The sequence below is a fragment of the Xiphophorus hellerii genome, chromosome 4 (assembly GCF_003331165.1).
Source record: "Xiphophorus hellerii strain 12219 chromosome 4, Xiphophorus_hellerii-4.1, whole genome shotgun sequence".
NCBI classification, from domain to species: Eukaryota; Metazoa; Chordata; class Actinopteri; order Cyprinodontiformes; family Poeciliidae; genus Xiphophorus; species Xiphophorus hellerii.
Window position 1 is genome coordinate 26,908,629 of NC_045675.1, and position 14,118 is coordinate 26,922,746.

At 40.7% G+C, this 14,118-nt stretch overlaps 1 protein-coding gene across 2 annotated transcripts in view; it reads left to right on the forward strand.

The window, feature by feature from the left end:
• The window catches only part of cd276 (CD276 molecule), a 91,979-nt gene that overhangs the window by 59,334 nt on the left and 18,527 nt on the right, over positions 1-14,118 (forward strand). For both annotated transcript variants that reach the window (XM_032561188.1, XM_032561187.1), the window contains exons 5-7: positions 476-613; positions 6,859-6,900; positions 13,477-13,515. In XM_032561188.1, coding sequence (XP_032417079.1) covers positions 476-613; positions 6,859-6,900; positions 13,477-13,499 — 203 coding nt within the window. In that variant the 3' untranslated portion in view covers positions 13,500-13,515. The remainder of the gene's footprint in view (positions 1-475; positions 614-6,858; positions 6,901-13,476; positions 13,516-14,118) is intronic.

Here is a 14,118-nt window from a genome sequence, read left to right on the forward strand (position 1 = left end):
CAGAAGGCAGGGGGTATGATAGTGCCAACATCATCTGAAAGCTCTGCCAGTGCTTTCGGAGTGAAAGGACAACACAGCCTTGTGCGACTGGTGAGCTATCTACCATCTGGACACAGTTGCACGACTCAGAAGTCTTAATTAGAAACTCTTTCTCTGTTCACATTAAACAAAGGTACCCATGCCTTTGTAGTTTTTGTCGTTTCTTGCTTCTCGGGTGTTCTCAAACATGAATGCAACACGGATATGGAAGCGTTCACCAAAAGCCATAAGTCATATCCTAAAGATGTGCCCTGCAAGTTTTGCAGGATGGATTATTTATACATTTCTCGCAATTTCAGCTTTGAAAAACTGCCAAGTAGCGGACTAATGGTGATGGATGTTGTGATAGGTGCACTCTTATTTTAGCTCTGCAAGACTGAATAGAAAGGTTGTAATTTCTCTGCCCATTTCTCCCCCTCTGCCCTCTTCGCTTCAGGTCAGAACATTGCTTTCCCTCCGGTGGCTCTGTGGGTTACTGTAGGCCTGGCCGTGTGTCTGCTGGGCCTGCTCATCGCTCTGGCTGCTGTCTGCCGAAGGAAGATCAAGGAAAGCTGTGAGGAGGCCAGGAGAGAAGGTAGGGGAGAAAAAAAAAAAAGCAGGTGCAGGGTTAAGCCCTTTGTATTTTTTTTCTGTTTACTGTTGATGATACAGTTGAGATTTTGTATTGAAATCATTATCTGGGGGGCTGCCTTGCTTATCACGAGCCAGAAAAGGTGAATCAAGTCGCAGACTTAGGCTACGTTGACACAGCAGGCGAATGCAACCCAAATCAAATGTTTTTCATAGCAGGCTAAACGGCACCATTCCCACCATTTCACCCCCCCCCCCCCCCAAAAATCGGAATTGTGGTACTAAGTCGGAAATGTATCTGATAGTTTTCAAAACACCTCGAGTCTGAATCTGAATGGCCATGTTGCATTTTATCGGACTTTTATGACGTTGACCTGAGACATATCTCAATCTTGTGTGAGCAGGTAGTTGCAGTAAATTTAGACGTAAACAATGGCTGAAAATAATAATTAGGAAAGAAGTCTGTGTCAGTGAAGCGCATCGCACGCCATTCAAAAAACTCCTGGTCTAAAACTACGGATCCAAACAGACTTCTCATCAGAAGTTGCAGTCAGTTTTCCACAAAACACCATTGCCCTTAGTTGTGCTTTCTCTTTATTAGCTTCCTTTGTCTTGTCATGATCTTGCGACGACACTTTTGGCTCTTTTGCTGAATAATTTAAAAACCTATCTATAAATGGTGGCATCCATTAACACCGCAACATTACACTGCTGTGTGACATCAGTGTTCTTCTTCTGCGCCTTGGAGTCATAAGCCGTTCACACAGAAGTTCAATTATGTTCACAACATTCGGTAGAATTAACAAACAAAGAAAAACAAAAGATTTCAACACAAAATCAAAATTGAACATCAAGACCTGCTGTGCGAACGTAGCCTTAGATTAAAGTCGTACTTAAGTTGGTACAATTACAATAAGTCAAGTTTCAACTTGAATTGTTAGAGTTGATTATTAGATTAATGTTGAAAATGTTCCATTAAAAAAATCTATTTCATTTAGTTGAGTGAAAGCGTCCCAGTATGTGAGCTGTAGACAGCAACCCAGCCAGGAGACAGAAATGCCCTTTCAATTCTTCTAGAGCCATTGATTAAGTTGAACATTCTGGAGGGGAAACGATTAATCGGCTTAATTGTGATGAATCCATTACTGAAATAATCGTCAACTAATTTAGTAATCGATTACCTGTTAACTGGAGTATACAGACTCAAAAAAGGCAATTTAACATATTCACATCAGTAATTAAGTCAAAACTGTACAAAAAATATACAGTTTGCATTTAAAAACATTTGTCTGTAAATACATTCTACCTCAAGTCACATAGTTTTATGCTCACCTGGTTCAAATTCTGTAAAATAAGTTGCTGCAGATGATAAATTGTTCACTAAAGTAATGCTATTTTAAATGGACTGGACTTATATAGCGCTTTTCCAGTCATTTTTGACCACTCAAAGCGCTTTACAGTCACATTCACCCAGTCGCATTCACAAACACACACACATTTATACCCCCATACGCAGATCGGTAGGCAATTTGGGGTTAAGTGCCTTGCTCAGAGGCACATCGACATGTGGCAGGAGGAAGCTGGAATCGAACCTACAACCTTCCGATCGCAAGACGACTACTCTACCATAGAGACACAGTCGCCCTACTGCATTTACTGCATTTTAGGCAATAAAATCCTTATTTTTTATTTAAAAAAGAAAGTGAATTATTTACTTACAACTTTTAAAGTATTTCCAATATTGTAAAAAAAAAAAAAAAGAGGCTTAAATAAAACAATCAGCAGAATGGGATTTAAAAAAAAATCCGATTAACATATAAATCCATTGATTAATCAATAACTAAAAAAAAAGAATCATGTGTTGCATCCACACAACATTCGTTCAAGTCCTCCAGTAATGTGTCAACAGCGCTTACACGTGTTGTGGCGTCGGGCGAGGGGATGCACTAGAGGAGCACAAAAAACTGAACTGTAAGCAGCGATGGGATGTTAGCCGCTCAAGGAACTTTGAGAATCCAGAGGGAGTTTGACTTAATGCACATAGCAGGGTTTCGAATGGCAGGACACGTATCTATGACAGGGAGGAACATCATTACTCGGGTCCAGTAATTAGCATCGCAGAATAGCCGAGTGTCCCCGCAAGTGCAGAAGGAAAAAGTTTTGAAATGAGATATATACTGCAAAGCCACCAGCTCTGCCGTAATGAGTTCTGCTCAGAGTGGAGGAGACATTTAAATAAAGGTCAGCCAGAGTCTGCACCAGGGCCCAGAGGTTTAAAAATAAATATGGAAGTGACACAGACTCAGAGGAAAGAGTAAATAGCTCCACAGAACATATGAAATCAAATGAAATGGAAAGAGAGAAATATAATGCAGTTCCTCCCACTGGCGAGGGCCTCCGAGGGTTGTGGGGCCCCCTTTTCTTCAGCAGGACTAGATGAGGTGCTGATTCCCTCGCCTGCAGCTCGGACACTGAAGGCGGGATTCATTTTGTGGTCGTCCATTTTCTGCCTTATTGAAATGTTAAATCTTTTTTTTTGTGTGTGTCCCCTGCCGGCAGTGCTTCTGGAGCCTTAAGGGTTTTTCCAGTCACAGACCTGAACACGTTCTTTACAATCGCGCAGACTATTATAATCCTGATGGGAGGGATTGCCTATGAATATGGAAGGGAAGAATGGGCTCAAAAACACACATCTAGCGCTGCGGCGGGGCAGCAAAACACAGACGTGCAAACTAATTGTGGTTGTCTCATCTTTTAATGGTATTCTCTGGCCTAACCAGATTGAAGTTGACTCTCTCTTCACTGTGACTGGATAGGGAGGGCGGGAAAGGTCAGTAAACGTAGAGAAGTGGGTAAGTCATTTTTCTTCCCTGTCATAATCAATGTGGCGCACCAGAATGGGTATCATAACAGAACAGAGCAGTTTGTGGTATTGCAGTTTCTCCCCGAGCCGGTGTCAGTGTGTGTCTGAGCGCCAGCGTGGCTCTGTTCTCTTAGATATTCTATTACCTCCTTGGACATCTTTATATAATGACTGTGTAAAGGAGGCTGCGCATGCCTCCGCTGGCCCTAACCGAAGTCAGTCATCCATCACTCTTAAGCTCTTTTTACATTCAGACAAGCATGTGATCTAATCAAACCTTCTCTTGGGATCATGCAGAATCGACATGGGACAGATCCCCTCGCCCCGTGTGTGAAAAATAGCTCATATCGGCTGTGTTTCCTCCCGCCCCGCTGTGGGCTTTTAACAATGGGGCACACATGTTTCACAGAGGTTAACCTTTTGGTAAATAAGCTTTGCTTCGGGCCAAATGCTATCATTGATCAGCTGTGTGTGCATGTGACTCAAATGGAATAACTAATATTGGTCGCCTGTGTCATTTCCGACCAAAACACTGGCTAAAAAAAAGCTTTTTAGGAAAGCAACACATGATTATGTCTTTGTTTACGAAGAGCTGGTTTTGAAAAGTATATAATTATTCAGACATGCTGCTCAATTGCAGGATTCATAAAGCTTTGTGTCCTAATGCGCATATACGTTTATGTGTGTCTGTGGTGCAAGAAATAATTAACCGAACCTCAAATCGGCATACAAGGCCTTGTAAAAGCATTCAGGCTCTTTGAACTTTTTCATCGTTTCAACTTTTTCCATGTTCTTTCCACCTTTGTTGTTGTGTTAAGATTTATTTACAAATTACAATCTGAAATTCATATCTAGGCCTGTCACTGTAAGCAATAAATCAATAATATTTGCATGATAGATTAAAATTAGCTCAATAATTTTCATTTGCATGATTTATTGTTTGTTTCTTTTCTCTCTCTATCATAAACTGGATGATAAAAGTCTTCAGTCTGGTGTTTTGGTCTAAACTAACCCTTTTTTGATGGACAGTTACAATAAATTCATTGTATTTGTTGTTTCTGTTGTTTTGTTTGTTTATTTTGGACATTTAAAATATCTTCCAGTTCCAGTGTAAAATATTCATCAGAATTTAAAGTTTAATAATATTTGAGAATATATTCTTGCACTAATATACTATTACCATTATAATACTTGGAAATGATGTCAAAAGAACAATATTGTCATTTATCGCAATGACTTCTGGAACAATTTATCATCTAACACAGTTTGTTATTGTGACAGGCCTCTCTGTGTCTGTACTTCATGGAACCATATGTTGCTGCAATTACAGCTCAAAGTCTTTGGGGGTATCTCTCTTCCAGCTTTCCCATGTGTAGAGAGTGACATTTCTGCCTAATTTCCTCTGCAAAGTAGTTCAAACTCAGTTAGATTTGAAGGAAAGCATCTGTGAACGACAATTTTCAAGTCTTGTCCCAAACGATCAATTTGATCCAGGTCTGGATTTTGAAGAGGCTGTTCGATTTCATGGATCTATTTAAACTACAGATCAGCAACCTTCACCTTTAAGAGCCATTTCTGCCTTGTCTTACCAAATACATCATGTTCAGCACCACAAATTCACAGCACAATTTGGTCCACTTACCATAGAATAATGTATTGTTCTATGACTAAATCAAGGAGGAGCAGTTTCATTTCTATTTTTAGATATTAGATTTTCTTTATTTACAAAAGGAGAAGGTCTTGAGTTCTATAATCATGATAAATAAAAAAGTAGTTTGTGACTTAAACCAGTGTTAATTGACCACTAGTTTAAACCCCTGATATAGTGTGTTTAGAAATGCATTATTCTACTGGAACTTGAATCTCAAACCTTTTCAACATCTAACTGGTTTTATTTTACGATAACCTTGTATTCACTCCATTCCATATTCCCATTAACTCTGAGCTGCTCCCGTGTCTCTAATGAAGAAAAGCAGTCCCACAGCATGATGAGACCACCACCATGTTTAACTGTTGAGACGATGCGTTCAGGGCGCGGTGTGTTTTCTACCATATTTAGTATTTCCTGGGGTTGAACTTGAACTCTAAAAGGCACCGATTTAGAAAGCTACATTTATTAACTAGCGTCAATATTTAATCAAATAAAAATCATATGCAGAATGAAGGACGACACAAAACATTAACATCCTTCTGGCTTCGGCTAGCTGCTGATTTCCCTCCTTCTAATTCTCCGTTTGTTTATGCACTTCGTCCATCTTTCCCACTCGAGCAGTAGCTGCCCTCTTTCTCGCCGCCACATGTTGTAAATGCAGCCAGCTGGGGTTTGAAGTTGTTTCACTCTGTGTACGACGGAGGCAGCTCTCAGTCACTTCTCTCTGACTGCCCTCATATTCACCCTGACCTTAAGGTGCCTTTAAATGAGCGTCACTCTCCTGTCAAAGCGTCTTCCCCTGAGGTACTTCTGCCACTGCCACACTGCTAAGACGGTTGGTGGAGCGGAAAAGGCTTCATGCATCTTGCGGTAATTTTACACTGCAATTCCGAGTTTGTGAAGCAGTGTGAGCGGGGCATTTTTGCATTTATATTTTTCTCCACAAAATATTTTTGCTTCCTTTCTGCATTGAAGTTGCAAACACAATATTGGCGATATTTGTTCCAGAGAACTGCACAGCTCCACATTAGAATCCATAAACCTGCAATATTAACATTGCGAGGTATCGATTTCATACGGAGCACACAGTGGAAGGCGCTTTAAATATATACATGCGCAGGCTGTTTGAATCTCAAAATGCAAAACTTTGTGCTGCCGCTTTCATAACAAGATTTCTTTTATTAATTTCCCAAGAGGACACCAGTCTCGGCAGTCGGAGTTCGAGGAAAATTGCGCTAAAATGCGTCGATGTTGAAACACATAAATTTAGTCGCTCTGGCATTTAGTTTTGTTCTGTAAAGAGTTTATTCTGAAGCTACAGAGAATGCAGATCCATGTCTTGAACACATGCAGGCGGATATTTTTAGCCCGTATCCACATGCATGTCCTGTGACAGCCATCACTTACCCCACACCCCCTGCCTTACTGTGTTGACAGTGGGTTTTCTGAAAGCCAGCAGCTAAAGTCTAATGTGATTAGAGTCTTTGTGAAAGTGCATGATAGGAGGTTAAAGGCTGGACGTGACTCAGCGTGTGTGTGTGTGTGTGTGTGTGTGTATGATGTGATGGGGAAGCATTGTGTAGCGGCATCGTCGTCGTATAGCTCTTTTTATCACAGCTTGTCCTTCGAGCTGTGAAGGATCTGCTCGCTGTTGACTTGCAATGAAATGACGCCATGGTGCGCCCGGCTTTGTGCTGTGGCTCCCGCTGATAATGGAACCTCTGTCTCCCCACAGCCGAAGAGGCCAAGGAGCTGGAAGAAGAGGACTCAAAGACAGGTCAGTCCATCCCTACCTGGTCAAGTCTTATTTTCTCACGCGGTGTTGCAGCTGGTAAAGTTCTACGACTTTCGTCCACTTATTCACGCACCTACATTTACGCAACCCACACTTTGTGTGGTGTGAGATGGGGGCAAACAGAAACAAACAAAAGCATTTAATATTCATATTTATTGTTGGCCACTTTGCTTGACTTCTTTCCATTGTAAGAAAAAATGAAGCACTCATCTTCTGGTTCTGGTCCACATTGAGTTCCTTTAAATCAAGACTAAAAACTCACTTTTTTGAACCATGATTAATGGAACAATTGACCAACATATATGATTTGTATTGATGTTTTTGATCATGGCACAAAATGTAATATTTGTTCTCAGATTGGTGACTGTATGATGTTTTTGTCACTTCTTGTTTGTGTTTTTATGATGTAAAGCACTTAAAACTGATTGATGTTGAAAAGTACTTTACAAACAAGCTTGATTGATTAATTATCCAGATTATATGGTTGATTTAGTAAAAAAATGATTCAGAGGATAAAAATACAACAAGGTAAGTGAGTCGATCTACTGTTTCTGTTTCCAGCCCTGTCATCTGGAAAGGCTGAGCTAATCTCTGCTTGGAAAAAGCAAATTAATAGACGCAGAAAAACATCCCATGTAATATGTGAAATCATGCGAGTAGAGAAGAAAAAAAAAACAGACTGTTGACTCTTTCAATTTGTACATGTGAATTCTATTTAATTTAACATTTCCAAGAAACTAGTTAGTGAGCAATAAAGAATCAGAGAGAATAAAACTCTGCCCTTTCTGTATAGTTATTGGTAATAACTTAAACTCTAATAGACGTGTGAGATCCAGTTCACAAATCAAATATTTTGTCATTCTGGCTGCAGTGTTAGAGACATGTTTTAGCTGTTTTTGTCTTTATTATGACTGACTGACCTGATTGAACATACAAAGATGGTTCCTGCATAGCTTCTGACTGCTGCTTTACTTTAATACTCAGTATACGAAGCGTTGGAGGAAGACCTTTATGGACAGTTCAATAATCTGTTGCTTGGTTAAATAAATTAACAGCTTTATGAAATAAATGATTAGAAATTAAATATTACTCTGGCAAAGTTAGGCAAATGGTGACAATAGCATTTCATCATCTAATGTAAGACAAGAAAGCTAGTGCTAATTGTGCTGTTGAGTTCTTAAGTATTGTAGATACATGTTGGAAACGGGTCTGGTGATTTGCAGAGGTCACCTTGGAAACAGGGACACACAAAACTATTCAGACTCACGCTTCCTTTGATTAAGCGCTTAGTTTGCAAAAACTCTGGGGTGAACTGACGGGACCACCACACAGCTGGGCTACTTCCATACTGTAGAAGTAGCCTACAGTATGGAAGTACTGCACAATTGCACCCAAATAAATTACAAATAGTTTATTTTATTTTTTGAAAATGCTACACAAACACTTAATTAACCCCCAATCTCAAACCAAAGATGAGTTTTCAGTGTTTAAGAAAGGTAAGGCTAGGTAAGCTGACTATTAGTTCGATTAGGTAGATCTGCCTTGCAAACAAAAAACCTGTCACCATTTAAATACAATAAAATATTTACACAATGATTCCAAAAAGATGAAGATTAAACACTAAAATGCCCAAACATTAAGAAGGGACATGCATCTTTTGACAACTGTCATATAAAACAATGAATAAATGAAGAAAAGTACTTCCAGAACCAAAGACCAAATGAGAAAATGCAACACAAATGAATGTGTTGTTGGAGGGGAAAAAAAAAAAATTCAACAATGTGAATCAAGGAGACAGGCTGCAGTAAAAGGTAATCAGTTTGATGCTCAGTTCAAACAGAATCCATCTGTCTTTTTGGATGAATCTGTCGATAGAAAAGCCAAATCAGATGGGGAAAAGCCAAACCACTGACCAGAAAGCCCAACCAGGGGCTGAGGAGCTCAACCAGGGATTTATCTGCAAATTAGCCAGTGGCTAAAAGGCTTGTGTATTTCAACACTGACTGTGTGCTGCCCCTGACCACATAAACATGGCTGGAAGAATAACCCATAATCGTGTTGCCTTAAGATAGCTGCCTTTGTTCTAGTGTTTTTTTTTAAGCTAAGTGAATAAAACAAAAACAAAAAAAACCCCTTTCCACTTGCATACAACTTACTTGACCCAGACATTTCCTCCAGCAGTAACATCTCCTGAGAAAAGCAGAGACTGAGAACCGAGTTCATCCTTTCCGAAAAACGGCTAACAAAATCCCAAGCCGATGAACTTTTTAACAACACATATCTTCTAATAGGATAGCTGTCTTTAAAGTAAAAAGTAAAGTTCATGACAATTTGACATCCTTCTCATGATATTGTTTGCACCTCTTAGTATCTGTTACCAACTCCTCCAGAAATCGCCACTTCACTAGTTAGGACTGATTGGACCAGTGGCGCAACAACCCACTGACTGAAAATGAAAACATGATTGACTGACCAAACCATTATCATGTTATTTAGTCTGGAAGTTATTTTAGATTAAGACTAAATGTTTTCAGACAAGTATAGTATTTATCTGAAATCCTACCTATGTAGAGAATAACTATAAAGTACACCTTTCCAGCAGAAAACCCAATTCAAGCCCATTTTATATCATTAGATGGGGCTTTCTTTGAGTTTTTTGAAAGTCCTGCTAATTTGCCACTGATCAATATCGACACAAATATTTTCACAACACTATACTTAAGATCTATTTGCTCAGGATGGTTAATTGTGACAATTTCTACACAAAGTGTTCCAAAATATTGGATTTTTCTTTAAATTCAATTTTATGACAAGGGTTAGCAGAGCTATAGCTTTACAGACGCAGATTTCACAGAAATGCAGCAGCTTATTCAAATGAAAATAAAAAGGCAGCAGGAAAATGAAGATTAACTTTTTTTTTGTCTTCATCTGGTAGTGATTTTGTGTTCAAAAAGTTTTGGCATATGATTGTTTGGTTTTGTTTTGCTTGAGAAGAGCTTTAATATGTCCAATGTGACACATAAAAAATTCAGGGAGATGACTTCCAGCCTCTAAAATATTTTCCCAGTTCTTTCATTAGAGCTGTGCAAAGTAACAAAGAAGTCCAGTAAATTTTTAATATGGGATTAGTGGAGAATTTTGATGTCAACATTGCCATGAAAAACAAATCTTAACCAGCTGCCCGACAGGAGAAAAGTTTACTGTACTTCACTAAAGGTAACGCGATAATCCCGTCTTCTTTCACTCGTTTTTTGACTCTTCATCCCAGAATCTGACTCCCTTTTTCTTTTTTCTCCCTTGTGGCATTTTGCCTCTGCCAGCAGTTTACCTTGTAGCCAAAGGAAGAAGAACATCTAATTTAAACTCTCATCATGAAAACAGAATCCTCCTTTCAAATCTCTGATTTGCTGAGTATTTACATTTGGCCTCTTAGGAGCGCTGCTGAACCGAGACAGGAAACTGCTTTGTGTGCTTCTTTTTGCATGATTAGGGTGATTGTGATATTTTGCTTGGCAGAAATATGACCTTATGAGTCCTGAATTAATTTTTCCATTAGCACTCAGGGCGAGCCTCTTCTGCATTACTAGCTTCAGCGACCAACCCTCGCGGTCTTGGAACGAGTCCTCCCTCAAGTATTAATGTCATTAGAGTTATTCATTTGACTTTCTTTTTTTATTCTGATTGAATTATTTTGCCTTTTGGTGAACGCCAAAGTTAATACCATGTGATTTTAATAAGCCGATAGGTGAATGAGAGTCTGTGAGTGAAGGGGGACAATGGCTTTTATTCTCTGCTCCCTCTCTCATGAATGTTTCAGAGGGGAAATCTGTGCAGCCAGAAGCAGGGTCAGCCATCCCACAACTAGTAAGACGCAATATAATTCAGCTGTAGCTAAAGGCGTCCGCACGCCGCTGACGCGACGCAACGTCGTCGCCACGCTTGACCCTCCCACCCCCCACTCCCTGCGCTCCTTCTCGTCGCCGCGCACGCACCTGCTGGAACCAGGTGGACACTGTGGGCGGTGAGCTTGTGAAGTCAAGCTAATGGCTCTGTCTTCTGAGATCACTCTCTAAGCGATTCAGACAAGCAGCTTTGTTTCGCCATCTGGCTTCAATTGCGCTGACAAAGCCAGAGGTTCCTGCGCGAGACAAAGGAGCTAAAATGAGACTCACTTTAATAAACCCTGGATGATGGGGAGCCACGTTTGTGTGTTGTCTTAATGAGCTGTCCAAAGGAGAGTGCGCTTTCCCCTTTCAAAGCCGGCCTGATTGGAACAATAACCAATGATAACTAGGGACCTGTGCTCATCCATTTGCCGCGGGATGAGATCCCTTTGTTGCATATACAGCAGAGGCAAATAATGTTTAGCAAACACTGTAACTCACATTCCCATCTATATTTTCAGGCACAGAACTTCGCAGTCCCACAACCGCACAGTCGATTGTAGGAAGGGCACTCAAGAGGTGCGGCCAGAAAAAGACTCCTATTGCTAATTTTCATGCAGATGAAAAGTCATGCACCAAACGCCTCTTGTTTCCAACACTCCCCCAACCCGCAACTTCAACCAGACATGCGTCCAATAACCTGAGCATGTCACGTTGTTTAGGAAACGGCTGCAGTCGTTGCAAGCGAGGCTCCTATCAGAATCTGAATTCAGTTTGTGTGCACTTCCCCGTGGAAGGGAGCGCGAGTGACCCAGTTCTTTCACAGACAGAATCATTGGTAAAAGAGCAATTTAACATGCCCTCTGAAAAAGAGAGCAGAGCGGTAAAACCAGTTTTATTAACCCATCTTAACTGAGGCAAGGCCCTGAGTAGGTGGAAGGTTATGGAATATCAAGCCTCACACAGCTTATAGCATTAGCAGTCCCGGCCGGCGCTCGTTTCTGACTCCTTAATGCTAAGGCCACCGCTGGAAGGCAGACAGCACAGGCTCAAATCGCACTAAAGCCCGAGGTCTGGCAGGCAATCAGGACAAATGTTGTAGATTTTTTAGATAAAAAAAAAGAAAGAAACAAAAAAAACAACTGAGGGGATGAACAGCTGTGCCTAAGTTACATCTGGGCTCATTTGTTTCACCTGTTTGATGTATTCTTTCAGAGAGATGGAAACAAAAGTAGCGCATGAAAACACACCTGAATAATGTATGGCTTAACCGTTGAAACGAGAGGCATAAAGTATGACTTAACAGCATGAAACCCTAAAAAAAAGAGATTATTATTTTTTTGTTGTTGTCTCTGTTCAGGCTGCAAACGTATCAATTAAAGCTATAAAGCCACAGTTGAGTTCGAGAAGTCCCTGGAAAGCGTTCCAGGTAGCTCAGCTTAACTTTCTTTTCTCTTTTCATTGACACTACACACCGAACAAGCGGGCTCTCCCAGTGGTCGCACATTACCGACTAAAGATATGTAAATAGAACATTTGTGTTCCCTTCATTATTAGATGTGGGTCACTGGATATCTTCAAGAGTGCTAATTAACAGAGCTCCCTGAACACCACTGCTTAGCGGTTTGCACATATAATAAGCTCACCGTTCACATTCCTGGCTGGTTCAGCACCACACCGAGAGGAGCATGTTTTATTTGTGTGCCAGCCTGCTGATCTTCCTTGCGCCATCGATTGGATAATAACAAGCATAGAAACTTATATTTACATGCCTCAGACGATTTTTAATCTACACCGCATGAGCTGATTGCATACTAATAGATTCTCCCCGCGCATGACGTCTCTTGATGTTTTCGTCGTGTTTGATCGAGCCGGTTGTTGGAGAAACGCTTCTCCTCTCTTGGACTCAGACTGTCATCAGGCGTCTGCCACACATTGAGCTACTCCTGCGCCCCTTGCAGGGGTTATCTTGTGGTCCGCGAGGAAAAAGGCCAACAGACCAGCTTGGGATGAGACGGGAGGGGGAAAAAAAATAGCAGCCTCTAAATCATTTGGAATAATGAGCATTGTCACAGTTAATAAAAGCAGTCGATGGCAGCTTGTTGGCGTATTAGACAAAACCATCGGCGAGTGCTTTTGAGGGAGGGCTTGGATATTTGTGGAGTTAAAGGCAATCCATTTTCTGGGATGAATCCCCCCCTCCTCCCTCTTTCACCCTGTACAAGCTCCATTTTCATCTTCTTGCCAAACAACACCCACTACCGCAGCCATCGCCCTCCCCCAGCCCGCTCCCTGTCATGTAATCTGTGCTCCTCTGACAACCCAGCCAAGGCCCGGTGGGAGTGTGCCTATCCATCTCACTACCCCAATCTACCTCTCCTGTTTGGTTCCACATGAGCACTCAGCTGCTGTGACTAATTAAATAAAACGCCGTGCCCTCTGCTTCCTGTTAGCCACGGCGATGTTGGTGAGCAGAGACGGAGCGGCGGAGAGGGAGGGGTTGTGAAACAGAATTAGGTCCACATCATAGTGTGCACGAAGGATGCCCTTCGTTGCATCTTTCCGTTTCATTTTCAATGTAAATATTTACAGTTTGTTATGCGTTAATTTGATGTTTTGAAATCATGTCTTCATGTGTGTTTATTTTTTTTTCTCTTTTTTTTGCTTTCTCCAGCGATGACGCCACTGAAGAGCTAAGAACGGCAGAGTGAAGGTGCGTGTCGTTTTTCAGTTTCTTTCTTCAAATATATTCACATGTATGTGTTGCTCTGGTGACAGTTTTTTTTTTGTCCTCTGTTGTCATCACCGTCTTGTACACTTTGTGTGAATTCTTTGAAGGACACAGTGTCACACACACACTAGAGGTTATTGGAAAGTGCTGCTGTATTGAAGATAGGCTGCATTAATTTGGGAGAGAGTATGGGATATTAGAAGTCTTGACATTATCATTTCAGAAATCAGAAGGTCACTGTCTGATATGAAATATCTGCTTAATTTGATCTGTTAGGCGTTTTTTAGTCCACTCAAAGTCAGGGTCAGGGTCTTATTAATGGTAAATAGGTTGGGTTTGAGTCGCATAGGCTGTCGGTCTTTCTCTTTAAAATATTTTTTAAAATTTGGGAAATTGTTAATTTGTGAGGATTTCCTGGTAAACATGAGATTGTCATGTGAACATAACCAATGGTTTCATTGTTATGGTTTTTACTTTAAAGAATTTACGTTTCTGAAACACGAGGCTTAATCTAACTGCTACCTTTAAAAAAACAATAAAACTCCATTAATTATATATAGTGCTGCTTAAACACTCATAATTATG